Source organism: Rousettus aegyptiacus, unplaced genomic scaffold, assembly GCF_014176215.1.
Source record: "Rousettus aegyptiacus isolate mRouAeg1 unplaced genomic scaffold, mRouAeg1.p scaffold_m13_p_9, whole genome shotgun sequence".
NCBI lineage: Eukaryota > Metazoa > Chordata > Mammalia > Chiroptera > Pteropodidae > Rousettus > Rousettus aegyptiacus.
In genome coordinates, this window is record NW_023416312.1 from 18049514 (window position 1) to 18074938 (window position 25425).

The 25425-nt window shown below is 34.2% G+C and overlaps 1 protein-coding gene and 2 pseudogenes across 8 annotated transcripts in view; 1 reads left to right on the forward strand and 2 right to left on the reverse strand.

Annotated features, from left to right (window-relative positions):
• The window catches only part of DMD (dystrophin), a 2254165-nt gene that overhangs the window by 1359799 nt on the left and 868941 nt on the right, over positions 1–25425 (reverse strand). For all 8 annotated transcript variants that reach the window (XM_036227209.1, XM_036227208.1, XM_036227211.1 and 5 more), the window contains 2 exons: positions 25064–25245; positions 4186–4336 (listed from right to left, as the gene is read on the reverse strand). In XM_036227209.1, coding sequence (XP_036083102.1) covers positions 4186–4336; positions 25064–25245 — 333 coding nt within the window. The remainder of the gene's footprint in view (positions 1–4185; positions 4337–25063; positions 25246–25425) is intronic.
• Positions 5499–5617, reverse strand: LOC118608004 (annotated as a pseudogene).
• Positions 14313–14431, forward strand: LOC118608454 (annotated as a pseudogene).

Genomic DNA, 25425 nt, shown 5'->3' on the forward strand with positions numbered 1-25425 from the left:
TTTGTTCAATGATTTATGACAGAGAGCAATGGAATAAAATGAAATGTCGACTTCTTTAGCAGGATTACACCTAAACTCTCCTTGTTACATGAACATCTAGGTCACTGTAAAGGTCAGAAGAAGAGGATATTTCACAATCTTGGCAACTTGAATACTTGAGATTAACTAAGCTTCAAGGAAAGGATAGATGACTGAGTTTCTAAGAGGTCATTTAATTTGTATCAGTACTTAACACAGAATATCCACAGAAGTCAGAGTATAGTGAACATGTCACATTTATATCTGTAAATTCTAATAACTTGTATGGTAAGGACTTTGTTGATGTTATTAAGCCAATGGAGCTAGTGACAAAAGTCTAAATCTCCCAAAAGAATTGGAAACTTAGCTAGTAAACTAAGCTTTAAACTTCATCTCAGTCAGATTGTGCTATGAGACAAAAGATTCCTTAGTCAAATATTTTCATTTAGATTAAAATATCCTCCAAAATAGTGAAATTTTCCCTTTAATGAATGTTCAAGCCCACAATAAATTTTTGCTCAATAATATTGTCTCTTCTTCAAGGGAAATTCTTTCATTCCTTATCAATATCACTAATAAAATCTGTCTCTTAACACAGAAATAACTAACCAATTATTTTTGACATGTTATTTCACAAGGGGAACAAGAGGTTCAATTTGTTCACTCCCCAGAGAATCACTTTTGAGTGACTCATATCTAAAGTAAACCTTTAAATTCTCTCCCTAAAGCAATAGCTATGAAGAATAAATGGTCTCTTTCAAATTTTTCAGCAAATTGAACTTTTCCTGGTAACCCAGAGTTATCAGTTTGGCTAGATGTAATAGTAACTACCAATATAGGATTGATTGCTTCACCCTGCCTAATTGGCAAATTCTGTAAAAGTGATTTATCTCCATGGTATTTCACAGTGGTTCAATTTCTAGTCAGTCTTGTAATAAAATGCTGTTGAAATGAAGATAGCAAAGGATCTTGTCACAGAACATAGAGAAGCATAGTTATAATATTCATGGTGCACTTGAGAGATTTGCAAACATTTTTATTTTGCCCTAAGGGTGTGTGTGTGTGTGTGTGTGCGTGTGTGTGTGTGTGTGTGTGTGTGTGTGTGTGTGTGTGAGAGAGAGAGAGAGAGAGAGATATCAGGGGGTGGGTAGAGCCCTCCTGAGCAGAATTTAAATGTATCTCTAATGAAAAAAAAACTGCATCTTTTCTTTAATTTTTTTCATCTGTAATCAACTCTTAGGGGAAAAGAATGAAGATAACTCAAGAATTTAATATCTATCTATACAAAGTTAAAAAACCATATTGATATATTAGGTGAGAAGTGTAGTCATGTAGCAGGATGGGGTTGCTTTTTTGACTATTGCAAGGTTACTGATATATTTTGTTGTCAGAGGAGAAATCTTATTTTCATTCACTTATAATTTGGGGGAATAAAAGCCACAAAGCAAATCAATGACTATTTAAATAAGGCTTTAGATTGAACTCAGTTACCTAAAGAAAGAACATTGAGTTTCTGTTTTATGAAGCATGGCAAGACAAACAAAAATATTCACTCCTTAACTCCTTTATAAATTGTTTGCTACTGTTAAATCATTCTCTTTTCACAATAATTAATTCAAGTAACAAAAAGAGTATTATCAATTGTCATGATTTTTCTTGGTTATGTGTTTTCCCCTGTCTTAATTTTATTAAAAATAATCTATCCTGAAGTGGGTTAAAACAGTTAAAGGTGGAAGTTGGCCTCACTCTCTGTGCCAGCAAACTAATTCTTTCTGTTTCCTTTTATGTACTTATATGAATAAGTCCTGGATATAAAAGATTACATAATCAACTTGTATATCATCTTATTGCTTTCTTTTTGTTTCAAATTATTGTCTTCAAAGCAATTCCATACTCATCAGAGATGGCATATTTTCAAGTAATAGACTATTTAAATTTTATGACAATATTAGTCAAATATTTTCCATTCCATTCACACTCTATCTTCCAGAAAAAAGTGCAAATCTTTTCAGGTAATTGTCAGATTTGAAGATCCTGGGTGGCCTGTCTAAACTTATTAAAGAATCTGTTCAAAGTGAGACTTTTCCTCAGTTTGTTGTGAATGGTCTAAGTCATTCACACTTATGGCTACTCCACCATTCTTCTGCCATGTCTCTTTTGGAGTCCTTCATCCTGGCTTCCCCCTTAGAATGCAGGCATGCAATGCCAACGTCATTCCCTCTGATATTCAATGATACTGGCCCTAGCATTACCTTTTCCTGAATGCCTCACAGTCCAAAACTAATGGAAACTTTAAAACTATGATTAGAAGGAACATCAGAAACCAACTAGCTCACACTTTTATTTCCAAAGTAAGAATATGGAGAACCTGAGAGATTAAATAATTTTTGAAGACTGTAGATTTAGTTAGTGGTAAAGCTGGGCTAGTACTTGGCTTCCAGGGCCAGAAGGTTGTCAAAACTTGGGTTCCTCCCCTAAACAGACCCTGAGCCATAGATTTAGGTACAGATAGTTTATTTGGAAAAGGGATTTCAAGGGATATTATGAGAGGATGGTAACATGAGACAGATTTCTACGTGGATATCTGGGGCCCAGTTTTGCTGAGAAAACTCTGAGAGACTGTGGGGATTGAGAGACATTTTGGCAAGGATTCTGGAGTGTTTGAGCCATCATTTCCTATCCTCCTCGTTAATGGCAGCTCTGACAACACTAACTCCTCTTTCTTCCCACCCTCACATTGACTGAGATTTTTCCACAGCCAGCAAATTCCCTCCGACAGAGAGAAGCCACTGGTGTACACAGAAACTGTACATAACTGCTGGTGTATGTCAAGGGGAAGAGAGCGGGCACAGAGTCTACCAGAAGAATGTATGATCCACGCTGTCCAGTTCAAGATCTAGCACTGGATGTAACTTCTTTATCAGATGTTCACTGAAAATCTAATGTGACAAGTTAATCTCTTAGTCACAATTTTTAAATGAAAATTAAAATAAAATATAGTTGATGCTTTATTTTTTTCCTGGTAGAGTAGTAAATGGAGATCACCATAGCTATACCTCTTCTTAAACCACTTGATCTTAAACTTCTGTGGCTAAAGGACAGCTTTGTGGGCAGTGATGGCAAGGGTCAGTCTCATTTGTCACTGAAACCAAAGCTCCTTAAAACAGAAAAGAACTTGGGACTTAGAAAAAAAAGGTATTTATCTACAGAGAACTGTGACAAAATGTTATAAAAGGAGAGACTAAACATGGCTGAGATGCAGATTTAGGAAGTCTGTGTTAAGAGAGTACATATTTCCTTTCAAAGCCACAAATCTATGAACCACAAATCCTGCCCGAGTAGAGGCGTCAGATAAAATCCAAGATTCCCAGGAAACTCCGAATTTCAGATAAATAATGAATAATTTGGGACATATTTACACAATAAAAATAAAATAAAAATATTAGCTGTTGATCTGAAATTCAAATTTAACTACATTTTTTGTGCTTTTATTTGCTAAATGTGGCAATCTTAATCCTGGGCCAATCACAAAGGTTCTTCTGTGTGTGTGTATCCTGCTGGACTGGGCAAGGCACAAAGATAGTTTTATAACAGTTATTAGAATGAAGCACCCTCAGAATTCCAGATCAGAAATATTCTTGTAGAAATCCGAATCACTAAAACTATTTATTCTGGCAACAAGGGAGCATAATTGTAAATGTACAAATAAGCTGAAGAAAAATAAGATAGAAATATTAAAATTAATAGATGTTTTGTTTTATAGGAAAGGGATGTTACAGATGTTCATTTTCCATCAAGCTTGGCCTGCTCCAAAACATTATGAATTGAAAGTAAAAACATGTAAAAAAAATCTTGTCTCATCACTTAAACTTGCATTGCAGATAATCCCTACAGAGGCTCTCTTCCAGGAAATCAAAACTTTAAGAAATCACATACCTACATTGCTCTCATCCAGAAATGTTTGAATTTTTTTCTCAAATATGAAAAGCTTAGTTATGTTATTTAAAAAAAATAACATTTTAAAAAATATTAGAAAAAATTATTTTAAAACTCTTCTTGACTGAAGGTTTAATTCTTTCCCATCTGTAAACCACTATATGTGTATGTAATATACATATACACAAAGAGTTAGGTTTCCATTAGAAAGCAAATATCATATATACTAACCTTATGTTGTTGAACTTGGTGTTTTAGGTCCTCAAGATCAGGTCCAAGAGGTTCCTTCTCCATTTTCCTTGTTCTCTCTTCTGTTCTTGTTAGCCACTCATTTAACTCTTTCAGTTGCTGATTCTGGAGATCCATTAAAACTTTATGTAAACTGAAAATTTGAAAGATGTCTATTATTACCTCTATTAAAGCAATTTTACTTACTATTATTAAATTATAACTAGGCAAAAGTGTTGACATTTACAATTTATGGCATGTTCACATTGTTTGGCATCTATTGGACTTTAAGAAGGAAGGTAAGTAGAGCCCACAATCAACCATCTGACATTATTCTTTCTCTGATTGATTAGAGTTCAAACGTTCCATTTTTCAGAAAGTTTCACACAGCTAACTAAATTTGAACATCCAAGTAAAGTGTGAGCCATCTCTGGTAATTGAGCTAGTATTATATCTTGACAATTATCTGTTTATATTTCCCTTATTTTAATATGTCTTGTGATTAAATAGGGCCACAAAATCTTTGTCACTCTTCCCATCAAGAGATGGAGTCTATTTTCCATTCTCATAGATATGAACTGGCCTTGTAATTTCTTTTGGCCAACAGAATATGGCAGTAGTGACACCACACCAGTTAGTTGCAAGTGCAGGCTGTAAGTGAGCAGGTAGCATTTATATTCTCCTGGGACCCAGCTGCCATGCTATAAGGAAGGTCAGACTAGATGACTGAATGATTAGAGACCGTGTTGAAAGTAACTATAGGATGAAATGTTACCTTAGAAGTTGAGTTTCCTGCTGATTGCAACACAGTGACCCCAGCCATACCACAATCACAATCACAAATCGCAGTCTTGATGATCACTGCCCATATTCCTGATCTATGTAATCATGATGTAATTATAAGTTTTGTATTCAGCAACTAAGTTTTAGAATCATTTGCTATGCAGAAATAGATACGTGAAAGAATATTTTTTTCAAAGATGTACACAATAGTGGGCTGGATAATGGATTTAAAATTCAAAGGCTTGGGTTCACAGCTTAGTTATCTGTCCTAGAACCAAGTTCTTAAAATTTCTCAATTATAATTCCAGCATCAAGGACATAGGATAATATCTTGCTTATTAATCACACAACTTCATAGTGAGGATAAAAATTAAAATTGAAGTTTTAATCCATTAATTTGACAAAAACTTGAGACTCAAATGATAAGTGTTAGTAGCTATTTTAAGGTATTTTTTTTTGCAAGGAAACTCCTGGTTGGCCTCATAGATTGCAAGGACCTTGTCAGTTTACAATCCCTTATTTTTTATTTTTTATGCATATAGCACCTGGTCTTCCTAGGTGGTCTTCCATCCAAGTACTAAGAAGGCCCCACCCTACTTAGCTTCCAAGATCAGACGGGATTGGGCTTGTTCAGGGTAGCATAGCTGTTGACAGTAAATATTTTTTACGAAGGCATATTTAAAGCATTTTTGCAACACATCTTCTAAAACTTATAAGGACATAATTTGAATTAGGAATTTACCATTCTGCTTTGTAAAATCTTTACCAGAAATTTCCATTAGTCGGCACATTTAGACACACAAAATACATACAAAACATGAATATTTGAAATATTTAGATTATATCATTTATTTATCTTTAACATTTCAGAGCCACATGTTCTCCAAGTCACACTGCAATAAAAAGTCCATAAAAATGAGCTTTCACTTATCAAACAAAAGATGTAGACATCTGCTTTTTATGGGAAGTGACATAGATGAAGTATTTACTTAAGTAGAAGTAAAAACTGAAAGTTGCTAGTTTAAGCCTCTTAAATAATGAATACCATCCCAGCATTGCAAGGTACATAAATCTTTTACTTTATTGGTTCAGCCTATCTCTTGAGAACTGACCTAATAATAAGATTTTATGAGAACTGTCTGTAGTATCATTCCTTGTGTTTGTTGTTCCTCCTGCCTGGTTTGTCATTACATTAAGCTAAAAAATTGTACGTCTCAAGAACTAAAGGAATAAATCCCACATTATTACTTTTACACTTGAAAAGCTTCAAATCTAACACACATTTGTTAGTTAATAAGGGATTTCATTTTAAAATATTACTTTTTTTTTTACTTTTGGATAGATGTTTCATTCAACAAATACTCACTGAGCTCCATTATCTATATTAGAAACTATTTGTTAGGAATGGACAAAAGAACTTATCCTCATTTTCAAGTAGCTTAGAGATTTTTAAAGAAATAGATACATCAACAATTACAATATTACCCCAAAAATCATTATAATTAGATTTATATACATTTCAGAGGGTCCATAGAGGTTTCAACTTGACCTGGGGTCATTGGGAATGCTGTTATTACAGAACATACAGCCTGAAAGTTGAGAGTTGGAAAACTGGTTTATACACTTATTAAATGTACAATTATTAAGTACTTAAATATTATGGATGGAAAGGTGAGCAAGACCCACATAGACCCTTACAGTCACAGAGCTTACATTCTCAGAATGGGAGCCAGAAATAATACATAGCTCATCAGGCCATTAGTTAATAATAATTGTGTTCATGCTGCGAATGAGAGTAACTGAATTGAGTTTGTGAGGAAAGGAAATGCTTTCCTGAAGTATTGATATTTGAAAAATCCTAAAGCTCGAAGTAAGAGGAAGTAGCGAAGAGGGATGGTAAACACTTTCTAGACAGAAAAACCACCTGTGCAAGGGCCCCGAGACATCAGACAGGTCAGGACATCTTGACAGCATAAGGTGTGGGAGAATTGAGATATGTCATACCCATCACTCATCCCTGTATCCTGGGAGATTTCTTGAGCTCTGCTTGAAAATCTGAAGTCTGAAACTCAAGTAATTGTTTATGTATAATAGTGATTTCATCTTATAAATCTGGACCCAGGGGTTAACCAATAAGAAAAGATGTACCCATAAGTGCTTTGTCAAGTATTATATTTTTTAAAGATATAATGTAGGAATCATTGGTCTAGCCATGCTCTTTCAAGGTCCAGTTGGAGGACCTTGAAAGAAGGACCAGCATGGCCGGGTGGCAGGAAGTATACAGTAATACTCTGTGTGCAACTTATAGATATGGAGCTCAGTGAGTATTTGTTGAATGAAACATCAATCCAAAAGTAAAAAAAAAAGTAATATTTAATGACTTGCACAGTCACATCAAGGTTTCTGAGCCAAACAGATCCCTACTTTTCCTCTCTAGACCAATGATTCTCAAAGTGAGTTCCCGGAACCAATGGCATCATTCCACAAAATATGTTAGAAATACAAATTCTTAGGCCCTGCCCCAGACTTACTGAATCAGAAACTCTGAAGCTGGAGCCTAGAATTCTATTTTAACAAGACTTCTAGATGATTCTGATGCACACTCAAGTTTTAGAGTCATTGCTCTAGATAATTTAATCTGCATCCACTACTCACCCAAACTCTATTGAGATCGATATATTGTTAATATTAACATTAATAGAAGGGCAAGTGCTAAAGCTCAGGCATTATTAGAAGTTATTTTGACATGAGACCATTATGTTCTCATCCTGATTTCTCTTCCACTTATAGAGAGAATTATGAGCATCAGCTCCCTAAGAATGGGTTCTGACTTAAAAATGTGAAAGTCAGAGATTTCACATATTTGAAGGCTGAACAGAATCTCAAAATAAGTTTGAAAACAGAAAAAAAAAATGTAAGTGGTGGCAAGGTTACACCAGTCGGCATGAAAATATGTATCATTCACTTCTTTTTGGAAAGGGTTCTGTGAAGATATGTTTTAACTATGTAAATATTTCTTATCCTGACCACAGGCCTTGACTACATATTGGTAAATAGTAGTCCATGTGCCTGATTTGGTTTTGTATTAATTGAAAATAAATTAAAATTATTGCCAATAGTTAAAAAGCATGAGACACCACCTATAAACTTTAGACCTGGCCACTCTTGAGAATATCTGAGAGTATTCGGCAACAGTAAACCTGCCTTCCTAAATGACAACTATCTGTAAAGTTCAATATTAATTGTACTTCATAGACCAAGCATGAGCTCTCCAGTTTGCTATAGTTCCCACCACTCCTTATATGCTCTTTCTGGCTCCTATAATGAGCATTCGGATTTGCTCCCCTATGATTTTGGTCACAGGTTCTCCAACTTAAATATTTACAGACCATTTCAGAATTCTGATTTAAATTCAAGGGGTCAGGTCCAAGAATTTTCATTTCTAACAAGCTGCCTGGTGAAGCTGATGTTCCTGGGTCATGGGATGACACTTTGAATAACAAGAATCTAGTTAAGAATATTGTAGATTTGAAAATCATTGCTAGCGTCTCTAAGGTATGCATTTGTGTGTGTTTGATCTATTAGTTACTCACTGCTCAAACTCATAAGATTAAAGAGACATAGTTTAATTTGATGCTGGCAGGAAAATATAAAAGGGCATCATACTCAGGATGCCGAAACACAATTTAGTATTCTTCTAGACCTGGACTACTGAAGCTGCTCTTCTTTAATGATCCCCATACTTCACGATGAATATTACATAATTAAGGAATGTGCTATTTCCAGTTATTGTGCCTAGTACATAATATATTTAAAGTGAGACAAATCCCAAAGAACATAGGATTTTCTTAAGGATGAAACTTCTGAGAGGAAATGAAATTGGAGATGAGAGAAACTGAGAAAAAGATGTGAAGAGCTTAAATTTGTATGGTTTGCCTTTTGACTATAGGAACAATTATTTTTTTAATGTAATGTTTTAAAATGTGTTTTGCCACTGTTGTTACTTTAGATATTCTAATTATTCAGTAATGTCTGATTGGTCCTTACTGCTTTCCATGTTGGGGTCATATGAAAACAATTAAGCAGTTGTAAAAGGTGCTGTTCCTTTCTCACTCACTGATATCTGTGAAGTGACAGCATCATTACATGTAGGTGAATTATAGGCCAGAGTTCTCCGAGGTGAGAAGCAGGAGGTGATTAGTGTCCCATGGCAATAGTGGGGCTGAGGGAGGAGCAATCATAAAGGGACATTCCTAACAGAAGGTCAATTTAGGAGCCTTCACATCACAAATGCCCCCTTTTGCAAATATGCTAGAAGAAGGGCTAACTTTGAAGAGGGGAGAGGCTAACTAACCTTTGGATAAGACGTCACTGAAAACTAATTCTAAAATATAATGGCTAACAAGTGTTCACTTTTCATGTGATAATCTTTCTGTCAAGCATTAAATGCACGATTTCGGTTGATCCTTAAGGATGACGTGCAATCCATTTGTGGTTTGAAGAACGATTTTAATGGTACAAAGAAAAATAAAGCCATTTTAATGTCTTAGCATATACACACACACACACACATGCATATGCATACACATATAAATATATATCCAGTTGATCCTTTGAACAATATGGGTTTGAGCAAATCCCATATGTGGATACTTTTCAATAAATATGCAGGAGGCCTTCCATATATCCAGGTTTTGCATCTGTGGATTCAACCAGCCACAGATCAAAAGTAGTATTTTCTATCCATGACTGAGAATCTGAGATGCAAAGGACTGACTCTATGAATTGTTCTATACCATGTTACACAAGGGACTTGTGCATCAGAGGATTTTGGTATCTGTGGGGGTTTAGGAATCAATCTCCTATGGGAATCAAAGGAAAACTATAGTTAAGTTTTCAGGAGTCAAAAGTTATACAGAGATTTTCAACTGTGTGAGGGATTGCCTTACCCCAATCGCAACAATGTTCAAGGGTTAACTGTATATAGTGTGTGTATGCATGTATGATTTTAATTGCATATATGAAATCATATAGCTAAGGATGAGGCCAAATAATGACAACTATTTCCAGGAAAGTATTAACTATGTAATGATAAAGAAGGGTGCAGATATGGAAAAAAATTGTGAAAGTGGAACATGACTGACTTGTGTCTAAGAAACACCATGTAATTACACATGGTCCTCATTTTTACCTTATTAGGTAGATAATACTATTATTTTATTTTTGAGGACACTGGAACTTGGCAAAGTTAAGGAACTTATCATCCAACGTCTCAGTGACATGTTAAGCCAGTATATAAATGCTAAGCTATCTGTGATCTTAACCTTGAATTAAGTTCTTTATGGGTAAAATGTTTTAGGTTGGGTTATATAAAGTTGCTGATACTTGAGTTTTTTATTCCATGAAAATGAAAATTTCATATATTTCAACTTAAAACACTATTAAAATGAAAAAGAAATTCCCCATTCCCAAGGGACTTTCTAAAGATGCAAATAAATTATGAAAATTTGTCAAATTCATAAAATAAAAATCTACCACCTATAGGCAAGAAAAGAGTGCATGTTTTTCTTAGCTTCATTTTAAGATTGTCAAGTGATCATATAGAAAGGAACATAAAAGCAAAAGGAGAATGGGGCATAAATATGCAACTGGTAATCAAAAGAGAAGGTAGTGGAATTGGAATAAAAAAGTGCATGACAGGAGACTGTCTTGACACAATCTAGAAGCAGAAACATGTGAGGATATGATAGTAGAAAACGCTGCAGCCAACTTTCACTTGTAAGATCATCTGAGGGCAGATGAAAGGAGGTACAATACTATTATGAATTTTCTAGATGAGAAATAAAAACACCAGTTGTGAAAAGATGTTTATGGTAATTGAAGTAATTTGGACATACATATTAACTCTTGAAAATAGCCATTTCATTAAAGCTTAAATAATAAGAGAATTGTTATAACAAGATATTAATGAACATTCAGCATACATAGGGACGAACTGAAAATAACAATGTCTGAAAAGAGGAGGATTCAAAGATCCAATTCGCAAAGGGGAATGGAGATAAGACACACGTAGAAGAAAATGGATGATCGTGTATATATATAACTATCCTTTACATATTAGTAACCACACACAGAAGATTCAGAACTGAAGTATATAACATGAAACAAGAAGAACCAGAGGCAAAACCCACAAAAGCCAACCAAAATGAAAACAAAACAAAACAAAACAAAACAAAAAAACCAGAAACACAAGGACAAGGAAGCAATGGAAACACCTAGCTACCAGAAAGCAAAAGGTAAAATGGCTTTAAGAAGGCCTCATATTTCAGTAATCACCCTAAATGTAAATGGACTGAACTCACCTATAAAAAGGTATAAAGTTGCAGAATGGATCAAAAAACAAAACCCAACGATATGCTGCCATCAGGAGACACTCATAATCTCCAAAGACAAATATAGACTCAAAGTGAAAAGGTGAACAATGATATTTCAAACAAATGGCATTCATTCAGAGAAAAGTGGGAGTGGTGGTACTTATACCACAAAATTAAAAAGTAAAGAAAGATATGGAGGGACACGTCATATTGATAAAAGGAATCATGCACCAAGAAAATGTAACCTTTATTAACATCTATGCCCCCAACCAGGGAGCCCCGAAATATGTAAAGCAATTATTAACAGTACTAAAGGGAGAAACAGACCAAAACACTATCATAGTAGGGGACCTCAATACCCCACAGTCGGATATGGACAGATCATCCAAACAGAAAATCAATAAGGAAATAACATCCTTAAATGACACATTAGACCAACTGGACATAATTGACATTTACAAAACCTTCTATCCCAAATCAGCTGCTTATACATTCTTCTCTAGTGCATATGAAACATTCTCAAGACTCAACCACATACTGGGACAAAAGAGATAGCCTCAACTAATATAAGAGGGTTGAAAGCATACCAACCATATTCTCTGATCATAATACTTTGAAACTAGAGATCAACTACAAAAAGAAGGCAGGAAGAACCACAAATACATGGAGATTAAACAACATGCTACTGAATAACTGAGTCAGAGAATAAATAAAAAGAGAGATCAAGAGATACATAGAAATGGATGATGATGATAATACAACATTTCAAATCTTTTGGGACATGGCAAAAGTGGTCATAAGAGGAAAGTTTATATCATTACAGGCCTATCTCCAAAAACAAGAATGAGCTCCAATAAACAATTTAATGCTTTATTTTTAAAAACTAGAAAAGGAAGAACAAATGAAGCCTAAAGTCAGCAGATATAATGAAATCATCAAAATTAGAGCAGAAATAAATGAAATTGAAAACAAACAAACAAACAAAAAACAATAGAAAAAAGAAATGCAACAAAGGCCTGGTTCTTTAAGAAGGTTAATAAAATTGACAATTCCCTGGCTAGAAAAAAAGAGAAAGGACACAAATAAACAAAATCGAAGATAAAAGAGGGGAAATTACAACTGAGATCACAGAAATACAAAAGATCATATAAGAATACTATGAAAAAGTATATAACACCAAATTTAATAACTTAGAAGAAATGGACCAGTACTTAGAAAAATACAATCTTCCTAGACTGAATCAAGAACTGGAAAATCTAAATACAATGATTAGCAGTATGGAAGTTGAAACAATCATCAAAAACCTACCAAAAGATAAAAGTCCAGGACCAGATGGATTCACCAGTGAATTCTACCAAACATTCAAAGAAGATTTAATACCTATTCTCCTCAAACTCTTCCAAAAAATCGAAGAGGAGGCAATACTTCTCAACTCATTTTATGAGGCCAGTATTACTCTGATACCAAAACTTGGTAAAGATAACACAAAAAAAGAAAACTACAGACCAATTTCTCTCATGAACACAGATGCAAAAATCCTAAATAAGATACTTGTGAATTGAATACAGCAACATATTAAAAATATTATACACCACAATCAAGTGGGGTTTATCCCAGAGGCACAGGGATGGTTCAACGTACACAAATGGATTAATGTGATACAATACGCCACATAGACAAATTAAAAAATAAGAATCATATGATCATATCAATAGATGCAGAAAATGCCTTAGACAAAATACAGCATCCATTTATGATCAAAACACTTTACAAAATCAGTGTAGAAGGAAAGCACCATAACATAATAAAGGCCATATATGACAAACCCTCAGCCAACATTATGCTTGATGGTGAAAAGCTAAAAACCCTTCCTCTAAGATCAGGAACAAGGCAAGGCTGTCCACTATTGCCACTGTTATTCAATATAACACTGGAGGCCCTAGCAAGTGCAATCGGACAAGAGAAAGATATAAAAGGCATACAAATAGGAAACAAAGAAGTCAAACTGTCACTATTTGCAGGTGACATAATTCTCTACACAGAAAACCTTAAAGACCACAAGAGGACTATGAGAAATAATAAGCAAATACAGTAAAGTTTCTGGATATAAAATCAATGTTCAAAAATCCATAGTTTTCCTATACTCTAATAAAGTGTCAGAAAAAAATGGCAAAAATAATTCCTTTTGCATTTGCGACAAAAAGAATAAAATACCTAGGAATAAATTTGATGAAACATATGAAGGACCTATATCATGAAAACTACAAGACCCTATTAAAAGAAATTGAAGAAGATACAAAGAAATGGAAAGATATTATGTGTTCTTGGATTGGAAGAATCAACATAGTTAAAATGACCATATTACCCAAAGCATTATACAGATCTAGTGCAATCCCCATCAAAAACTCATCGGCATTTTTTAAAGAAATAGAACAAAAAAATCATCAGAATTGTATGGAAGCACTAAAGACCCCAAATTGCCAAAGCCATCCAGAGAGAAAAGGACAAGGCTGGAGGCATCACTCTGCCTGATTTCGAATTATACTACAAACGACAGTAATCAAAGCAGCATGGTTTTGGCAACAAAACAGACACACAGACCAGTGGAACAGAATCGAGAGTCCAGAAGTAAACCCATATTCATATGGGCAGATAATTTTCGACAAAAAAGCCAGAAACATACAGTGGAGAAAGGAAGTCTTTTCAATAAATAGTGCTGGGAAAACTGGAAAGCCATCTGCAAAAGAATGAAACTAGACTATTGTCTATCACCACACAGCAAAATTAACTCAAAATGGATTAAAGACGTGAATATAAGACCTGAAACAATAAAACGCATGGAAGAAAACATAGAAACTGAACTCAAGGACCTTGGACCTAAAGAGGATTTTATGAATTTGATCTCAAAAGCAAGGGAATTAAAAGCTAAAATAAATTAATGTGACTACATCAAACTAAAAAGTTTCTGCTGAAGCCTATGGCCATGCCACCATGAACATGCCCGATCCCGTCTGATCTTGGATTCTCAGCATGATTGAGCCTGGTTAGTACTTGGAAGGGAGACCACCTAGGAATATCAGGTGCTGTAGGCATTAAAAATTAATAATAATAAAAATAAAAATAATGAATAAAAACTTCCATTGAGCAAAAGAAATCGTCAACAATGTAAAGAGACAATCATCGAATGGAAAATATATTTGCAAGCAACACTTCCGATAAAGGCCTAATATCCAAAATATACAAAGAACTCAAACAACATGATTACAATAAAAAACAAATGATCTAATCAGAAAATGGGCAGAAGACCTGAACAGACACTTCTCCCTAAAGGACATACAAATGGCAAACAAATATTTGAAAAGATGCTTAATATTGCTAGCTATTAGAAAAATGCAAATCAAAGCTACAAATGAGATATCATCTCATACCTGTTAGAATAGCTATAATCAATAACAAATGTTGGACAAGTAATAAGAAATGTTGGAGAGGATGTGGAGAAAAAGGAACCCTCATACATCACTGGTGGGACTGCAAATTGGTACAGCCACTATGGAAAACAGTATGGAGGTTCCTCAAAAAACTAAAAATTGATCTGTCATATGATCCAGCAATCCTTCTACTGGGTATTTAGCCAAATACTTGAAAACCCGTATCCAAAAAGATATTTGCACACCGATGTTCACAGCAGCATTATTCACAGTGGTCAGGACATGGAAGCAATTGAAGTGTCCTATGATAGATGACTGGCTAAAGAAGCAGTGGTACATATATACAATGGAATATTATTCAGCCATAAGAAGAGATGAAATACTGCCATTTGCGACAACATGGATGGACCTCGAGATAATCATGCTAAGCAAAATAAGCCAGACTGAAAAAATTGAAAATCACATGATATCACTAACATGTGGGATATAAACCTAAAAGCAACAAATGAACAGAACAAACAAACAGAGACTCATGGACATGGACTATAGACTAGTGGTTACCAGAGGGTAGGGGGTGGGGGAGGAGGGGGTAGGTAGGCAGTTAAAGGGGGTTAAATATAGGGTGGCAAGAGGAAGGCGAAGTGGGTAAAGGGGATCAAATATATGGTAGCTGAAGGAAACTGTACTCTGGGTGGTAAACACACAATAGAATGTACAAATGTCAAATTTTAATGTACACCTGAAAATTATATAATTGTATTAACCAATGTTACCCCAATAAACTTAATTTAAAATATGGCCAATCTTAAAAACAAAGAAAAAGAATCACCAGCGATATTCAATTACTATGTTATACATGCAAAACGTAAGTCCATTATTTAAGTTATCGATAAAACCTATATACTTGATTTAAAGGAGGGCTACTGGTATGAATTACAGAAAGTGAACTTTTAATGACTTTTTTACTTTGAAATGCATGATATTTAGTAACTAAATTCACAATGACGAAAACTAAAATTAATTTGTTATTAAAACTATTGGCTTAAAATCTTAGCCAAAATGGTTTTCATAAACAGATTAGTTTTGATTTTAGCTCAGGTATTGTGTGTATTCTCCCAGAATGCTCACATATGCTTAAATATGTAGTTATCTTAACTCCCTTGTATAGGGTTTTGTTGTATTTAATAAGTGATTAATGAAGGTTATAGTTAAGCCCAGGTTTTATTCAAGTTATCACAGAAAGGTGAATTAACAGAATTTATCTCCAGCCAGGAGATTCCAATGAACCTTAGGGGTTGAAAATGATTATGTTGGTTTTCAAGACTAAGGCATAATTTTTACTTTAGCCCTTGGTGCTTACAAGTGGCAAATATTTGGGTAACTGGGCTCACACAGCATGGTCGTATAAAGATTAATATAAACTAGAGGCATGGAGGTGACACGAAGGCAGGTTTTTGATGCATAAAAATGTTTTTACCTAATTATTTATAAACTATAGTACATGTGGTAAATTATCTATTAAATAGCTCTTCTGAACTTGTACGATTCGTGACTTTTAAATATAATTTTATTTATAAATAACCAATTATATTTATTATGTGCCCCATGAGAGATATTAGCATAATTAATATTAATGATACAGGAATTGACATTGGCCTATTTTACAGATGGGTAAACAAAAGTTTACTTGGGTCAAAAGGCAAGCAAAGTGAGGCAGGAGAGTGGGAATCAGGTGCTTTGGCCTTGGAGCCTGCTTCACCATCACCCTATACTGCCTGTACTAATATTAACTTTTTAGAGCTGAATTTTATATCTATGCATTATTTCATTCGTGGCAGTACTTATAAGGATGAGGGGAAAAAATGAAGAAAAAAGAATATCATTTAGTGAAACCTTATAGAGACTGTCATTAATAGATAATTTTACTCTTTCTTCTCACCAAAATAAAAAGGATAGTCACTGTTGAGAAAGTTGTTCTTAACACGAGGTTTACATTTATGGTAGAAACCATACTACGTAGTTTTAATAATGATAGAAACACAATGAGATCCAGTTTCCCTCAAACATATAGTAAACAAGGTAAAATGAATAACCAGATATTTTAAATATTTATAGGATTTCATTAGATGTATAAATAAGAAGACATGATATGTCCTAGGCCAAAATAAAGAAAACACTGCTTTAAAATAGAAAAGCAACATGAAATTTTTTAAAGAAAGGTTTCAGTAGTGCATGTACAAACACATGTCAAGGCATTTTGTTTTATGGCAGTAATAAATGAGTCACATGAAGCACATTATCATTTTTCAACACTCAAGGTTTGTAATGTTAATCGAAGTTCAGTGAACGCCTTGTGCAAGATACAGTTTAAAACTGCACACCTATTAAAAACAATGACCACAAGTGGGTAAGATTATCACCATCACTGTCGCCTCTCATCTACCACATTTACCATCACTACTTTTACCACCATTGCTCGTTCCCACACTCAATTTCTGAAAGTTTACTCCCAGTATCTGTGCAGGTGGTTAATCCCCCTTGCCCTTCTGCACCTCTTTACCTAAATAAGTACACCCTCTTTACTCCAGGTCCTAATCACACCTAAAGACCCAGCTGCAAATCCTGACATAGGACAGAGGTCTTCTGTCTATAAATCTTAGACACTAGTATAGTACTTTCCATTGGAGAATGAAACAATGAGGAAAGGGTCTAACAGAGTTATATAAAGAGGGTAAGAGGTTTTTACCCCCCCCCCCCAAAATGAATATGTCTGTCTTCTTTACAGTACTACCATTCCTACCTGACATCTTGGGCCAGGGAAGAAACCGAGGAGAACAGGTCATGTAGATTTTTCAAAAGTTCCTACTCATTCTGATAGTTACCATTATGTTACATCCTGCAACCATGGTCTTGGAAACTACAGTTTTTAGTTTATTACCTAACAATGAATACTTTAGAAAGAATTCACCTGCAAAGTTCCTCTTCCTACAACTAGAACAAAAATGCCATTTTTAACTCTCCTTCAAAATTAAATGTGTATTAATATTTATTTGCCCAATAAATGGAATGTGAGAAATATTAGGATGTTTAAAAAGGATTTCGTAAAATAAATATATGCCATTGTTTTCAAAATCCTGATCTATTTTATTACTCCATCCATATAGCTCAACAACAGTTTAATTATTGATATTCTCTGACTATCTGGAGCAAGATTAAAGTTCAAAATGCAAACAAATTCATTTGTATTTTGAAAGCATAAATTCAAAATAGTAACAGCAACGTAATAAAGAAGTCTTATGGCTGGATGCAAAAGATTCTTGTGGCAAATACATTACGGTAACCGTCAATTTAATCTCCCTGATTAAATACTTACAAAGTAGATGAAGAAACTCACAGAGGTCATCACAAACCAAGGATGACTATTAAATGCAATGATTAGAAGACTGTTTAAATTATCTCTAAGAAGAGTGGGGAACGTGGACACTCTGAGATACATATTCATTTATTTGGTAATAGAAACCCACTCTGAACTTCAACAATTATGTCACTATATAATATCTGACACAGTGCCTGGCACATACTAGACACATGATAAATATTATTTATATGAATAAGTGGTATCACTTAATTTACCAATCAAATGTAAGAAGACACAGTACAAAAATGCAAACACTTCCCCAATCATAAATATCAGAATTAAGATTATAAAAATGACAACGTCTATTAAATATTCTCCTGTTGAGCTATTCTATTCTCTTAATTTAATTCGAATCATTTTGCAGTCATAAATCAGAATATCATCATTTACCTTTTGCCAGCTCCATCACAGTTTTTCTCAAATATGGCCAGCATTCTCCTGCCTCAGAACTTTTCCATTTGCTTTCCTCGGCCACAGCCACCTGCATGGCTTGTTCCGTCCCTTCATTTAGATCTCTCTTTAAATATTACCTCATCAGTGAGCCCTTCCTTAACTGACCACGTACACAGAATAACACACATGTCTCTTTATAAATCAAGTCCCCGACTTTTTCCTTTTTTATCATTGAACGCCATCTGATACGATATACATATCTTTTAATTGTCTATCTCCCCTCACTAAGCACACAAGCTCAATAAGAGAAGGAGTTAGTCTGTTCACTGATATTTCCCCAGTATCTAAAACAATCCTGGGAATATAGTGGATAAGAACTGCTATTTTGATGGATGAATGAATGATTGACCGTAATTTTCTAACTACCATTATTTATCTTTGTGAAAAGGCACTGATCCAAAAACTGCTACTTTCTTCTCTCATTACTATGACACCGCATAGATCTGGCTTTTCTGTTTATAATTTAAACTATAAGGGTCACATATTTTATCTTACTGGAACAAGGAATATCTACATATTAACTGCACATTTACAGAAAAAAATGTCATGGCCCTCTATATCCATTTGAACCTGACCAAATTACTGTATGATAATATAATAACCTCTGCTTATTAAGCCAATAATCAATTGTCAGTATTTTCATATTGAATCTATTGTATATTCTTGCATGAAACTCTTGCTATTCCATTAATCACCCACGGAACACGATGTCAACATTTGAGGACGGAATGAGACATCACCAGCACCATTTTCAGAGCTTCTAAGAAAGCACTAAAAATGTTTGGCCCATTTCAGTTGATAGAAAAATAGCAACAGAAGATATCAGAAATAGTGGTCTATGAAGAAAGAGTATGTATTCGTGTTTTTTATAACTGTTTCAATTAGATCAGTGCTTTTCAAACCTCAGTGTGCTAAGCAATCAGCTAGGATCTTGTTAAACTGCAGATTCTGATTCTGTAGATCCATCAGGGTGAGAACTGAAATTGGGCATTTTAACGAGTTCTCAGGTAATGCTGTTGCTGCTGGTCTTTGAACCACCTTGATCTACAAGGAGTTCTAATTTTAACATTATTGGAAAAATTTTAAAGACAAATTAACAAAACTATAATATAAAATCACAAGCAAGAGTGAGATTATGCATTATTAAAATTTCACTGCAACAAATTCATTTCACTGATTGCAACTACCCCCAAAATTCATTTGTTCATCCATTCATTCATATATTCACATATGCAATGTGTTGGTCACTTTATTTGGGAGAAAAACCACCCATTTGTTCAGAACCGACTTTGCTATATTCATTTTCACATAAGTTCTCTCGTTTCATGATTGGGACAGACATTAAAAAAAAAGCTGAGCCAGTTTTGTTAGACATATTTTTCTTTCAGTCAAAGTGTTGATGGTGATTCACAATTATTTCCCATGTATGGTTGATATTTTTACCCAGATATTATTCACATCTCTCCTCCTGCTGATGAAAACCAGAACATAACTTCAGTTGGCCTCTTTACTGACTTGCTTTCATTTTTTCCCTTACCATCAGATTTTAGTATCCCCTTGCATGTCCTAACCACCATTATCAGAGAAGTTGATGGAACTTGCTGTGCTTATCTTTATGAGTCCTTGTAGAAATGTCAGTAAATCTCTTTTGCTCTCTGCAGGTTGCATTTTTCAATCAAATTAATTAGTTTATTCATAGAGAAGAAAATCTTCTGTTGTCCCTATGCCAGCCGTCTTCTTGTACTTCCACAGTTGGAAGTTTTGTCTTTTTTTCTTTTCTCTCCCTCACCTCCCACCAACTGAAGGGTATATTGCAGCATAAAACAAAACTCATTTTGCCTGCTCTTCTTAAGGTTTCGAACCTGAGCATGTCAACAGATATAGTCTTGTTCTAATTATTTTATTTTAATTATGCAATCAGGGCACTTAGTTCTTTCATTTCAATCTCATAAACATTGTTAAAGATTTGTAATTGACCAATAGCAGCATGTTTGTGCAAAAGTATTTCATGGCTAGAGATATCTTAACAAACTTATTTATTGTATTAGCTTTTACTTCGTCATCAATTCACGTCTGTGAAGATACCAGAAATTAATAAGAAATTAATAAGGAAAGAATAAAATGAGAATAGAGTAAAAAGAAGGAAGAAAGGAGGGAGAAGCATCTGCATGTTTGTTTTTTTATATTCTTTTACAAGCGTATTTTTAAATGTTTCCACTGAAAAATTATAACTGCAGACATAATTTTAGGCACCTTGCTCATGTTCCCTTGCCCCCACAGAAAATATTCATAAACATATTCTTTGCAAAAAAAAAAAAAAAGAGTGTGACAGAACAGCCTGGAGGAAAAAAAAGTGAAAATTATAAATGAGACAAAGCTATTTGGTATGGTTAAAATAATTAATACATGGCCAGTTATTTATCGTGATGATCATTCCTTACATTTTGTCATAATGTTGCTTTCACAAAGCACTTTTTCATACCCTATCTCAGCCAATGTTTCTTATAAGTGTGCCAGACACACAGCCCTGAAACTAAGCATCATAGGGGGGGAAGTCATAGGCAGGGGAAGTGTGTTGCCTCAGTTCACACATATAGGTGTTTGAGAAAGTTAGACCTTATCCGTTAGGCCAATTAGAGTAGATCTAGCAAAAGCTGAAAATGACAGCATTTAATCCCTCTTTTTTAATTGCTTGGTTTGTTTGATAATTGTTAAAAATTTGTGGGCTAAATAGTATTTTCTAGGTGCAACTGTATAAAGGTAGCATCTGCATGCATGAGGCAAGGATGTCTATTTCCAAAGCAAAAACATCCTATTAAAAAGGCCAAAAAAAAGGAACTAAAATAAATACAGCAGGAAGGATTATGAATTAACTACTGGGTTGAGATAGTAGGATGTACTCACCTGGCATAAGACAGTAAGTCGCATCTCTCACCTGGGTGACTACACTGACCTTAAAACTGTCCTTTCTTCTTCCAGTGGCAATACTAGTATTTTATTTACCTATCTCTCTCCTACCTAAAACTGTCCAATGGCTTTTTCTTGCATTTATGTTAGAACTCCAAGCCCTTGTCTTTTACCCTTACAATGCCATACCTGATGAGACCCCTACCTATATTTCAACCCCATCTTATACCTCAACTATCTAACCTTCCCTCTTGCAACTCTCCAGCTATGCCAGACTGTTGATTCCTCTAACAGGCCAAACTATCTCTAATTTAGTGTATTTACGTTGGCTGTTACTTCTGTCTGAAATGTATTCCTTCCTGATCTGAAAATGGTGGTTTATTCTTGTCATTGAAATTCCCAATTAAATGGTACCACCCCAGAAACAACGTTCCTGGATCACAAAGGCTAAAGTAGCTCCTCGAATACTCTATTACAATAACTTATAATATCTTCAGAAAACTTATTCCTATTTGATATTTTTCTTTTCTTTTTTTAATTGGATGTCAGCCTCTCTAGAGAGAGCATCAGGAGATCTGAGACCCTACCTTTTGTGATCATTACTTTGTCCCAGGGTCTTGAAGTGTATCTGTTATCTCAAGGTACTCAATTAATATTTGTTAATAATTTTGTGTATATATGTACATGTGTACATGTGGTATTATATATAGTTCTTTATATATAGTGGCATATATATCACAAGGGATATATCAAGTGTAATTTGATTAATACTGATAGATATGATGGCAAAGAATATTGATAATTATCAGGTATAAATATTCATATATTTTAGTTATAAGCTTATCTGTATTCCCAACCAATTTTATTTTACTTTTATTATAAGATAGTGACTTAAGAGTTCTAGCATGGTTTTGGTTATATCTCATATGCCTAGGCAGACCTTAACTATCAGTCCTCTCATCACTAAATCTATAGTTAGGCAGAGATGATGGAGTCTGACTGCATCTATCCGCACCCTGTGTTTGGGAGAAAGAGATGAGAGGTGTGGACTGATCCATTTTTGTTTACTAGCAATTTACTAGGGCTTCGTACTCCAAATAATCATGTTTGGAAACAATAGGTCATGCTCCAAATTGAAGCTAGTCATCAACATAATCATTATAATAGAAACTGAACAGGTAACAGTTAATTAAAGCATTAAATAAAACCTAGAACTATTATTTTTTAACTACTACTAATATCCTACTGTTATAATCAGCTTTTTGATTCTTCCAAAAAAATTCTATCAAAAATCAGGTCCAGCAGAGTTTGCATAATGGCTTATTTCATTTAGAATTTAATAGATTTTTTTTTTGCAAGAACACACACAAAGATGGTAAAATTGTTATGGAATATTTATTATTTATAAACTCATAAGAGAGTTATGAATGTGCTTTGCTTAAATAATACTTTGTATATGTGTATTTCAACAAATTAACCAAAAAAGACTGTGCTACAGGTGGTTATATACCTATGTCTCATTCTTAAAACTGTATTTTAGCAAAACCTATGCCAGTTAGAAGGCTACCCTTGCCCCACTGATAATTATTCTAAAAGCTTAAACACAAACCAAAGTCCAAAATTTTCCCTAAGGACAAACTATTTTTTGATGGTGATCCTAGCTAAGTAGTGATATTACCATTTTAGGTTTCCTATCCTTCAGTAAAATGAGGGTTAGGAAATTACGCATATCCACATACACGCAGATACACCCACACACACACAGATGTGGTAAGGATTTCTAAGTGTTATTTATAAACGGATGAGGGTATGTATATACTGTAATAATGTTTTTCAATTAATCTTTTAAAAAATGTTATAATGACAGATTGTGAACTTGGATTTTAATTTTAAGTTGAATTTACCTTTCCTTGCAACCCAGTCCCCAGTTGCAACTCATTAATTGATTAGTACGAACGATTAATGTCTTATTGTTAGTCCTATTGAAAAAAAAAGGAGTGAGGAACAATGGGGGTACTTAGCCTTCAGAAGAAAATGGAAAAATAGAATACAAAAAGGAAAGACAGTGATGGCACTGTGGGAAAAGCAGTAAAAGAGGAGGCTAGATATTAAAGACTTCAGAATTTTGTCTGAGGTTGCCCTGTTTAAATTGTACAGATTGGTACCAATGGATGCTGTAATCTGAACAATGTTGGCATATGACCACAAGTAGGCAGCTCTATATCTTATGATTTATGATGATAAATGGGTGGAGTAAATTAGTTGACCCTTGGGTGGGAGAAAGGGTGCAGTACAAACTCAACAGTTATAATATGGTTATTATAACCCTCACCTCAAGGGATAGTTGTAATCATCAAAATGATCACAGAGGAGGGAAATGTCACTATGCATAGACTAGTATTTCCTGGTTTGGAATATCAAAATTTGTGAAAATTCTCTCTTTTTTATGCCTTCCCTATTCTTTCAAAAGATAGGAGCTCAAAAAATGTATATTTCCCCCTCCTTAATGTCACACTATAATTTAGTGCTGGAATTGCAATCTTCCCAGCATATCTAATGAGTTTCTTTGGTCCTATTTTAAAGCTTTTAATCTTCATAAATAATAGCTAAGTAAACTTAAGGCGCTTGGACAATTTCTTTAGCTTAACGTATTCAAATTCACAGTTGGCACTTCATTTCTTTTCATTTAAAAATAAATCTATCTTGTCTCAATAGGCTCTACATGAATACACACACCTAACAATATAAATCAAAGCAACACATCGAGAATGATGAGATCTACTTGTTAACATTTATAAGAAAAGTGCCATTTTCAGAAATGTCTCAAAAATTATTTTCGGATTAAGTCAATATATATTCTCAAAATATTTCACAACCACACAGTACTTGAATAAGGATTTCCAAACACAGATGAGAAAATTTTTTTCAAGAGGATTTCCATAAACATATGAAAAACTATTTTATATTTTTGAGGGATTTTCCATTAGAAGAGTATTTTCTGTCAACTACACCTAATAGGTGATTCTATGTACAGGCATAGCTCTTTTTACTGTGCTTCACTTTATTGAGCTTCATAGATGTAGCTTTTTTTTAAGTTGAAAGCAAAACCCTCCACCAGCAAAAAGATTACAACTCGCTTTATTGTGGTAGTCTGGAACTGAATCCGCAGTATCTCTGAGATATGCCTGAACATGGCTTCCTGTGTATACTACCATGCCTCCAATGGTCACATTTTAATTCTGGAGAAAATCCAAAAAATATTAACTGTGACAACATTTTGGCAACTTTTAAAGTATAGTTCTGTAGACGCTGATCCTTCTAGCCAACATCTCCTCTTCAATTACAAAAGTGAAACTCAAAAAGCAACATGTATGAAAATCCAACCAAAATGTCCCCTGAAGCAAAGCTCTGCATGCTTTAGGAACAAACTGAGACTCCTAACTTCAACAGGAAACAGCATCAAAATAATAGTAATATTCCAAATGAGCTATTTTTAGAAACTGAAAATGAAGACTTACTTGCTTTGCTTTTCCATGCTAGCTACTCTGAGGCATTCCCATCTTGAATTTAGAAGATTCATTTGTTCTTGTACTTCAGTTTCTTCATCTTCTGATAATTTCCCTGATCCAATCAGTTGACTTCCCAATTGTAGGACATTACCAACTCGTCCTTGATTGGACGTCAAATCCATCATGTATCCCTGGCAAAAAAAAGAAATTGAAACAGTGCTTAACACTTTACTTAAATCATTATGTTTTTTTTTTAATTTTAAATGTGTACCCATTTAAACTATAATCTCTGTAAAAGTATTTTAATTTTTGCTTAAGAGAGCCAGTACAGTTTTTAATATGATTAAAGAAAATAGCTTAGGTCTCCTTTC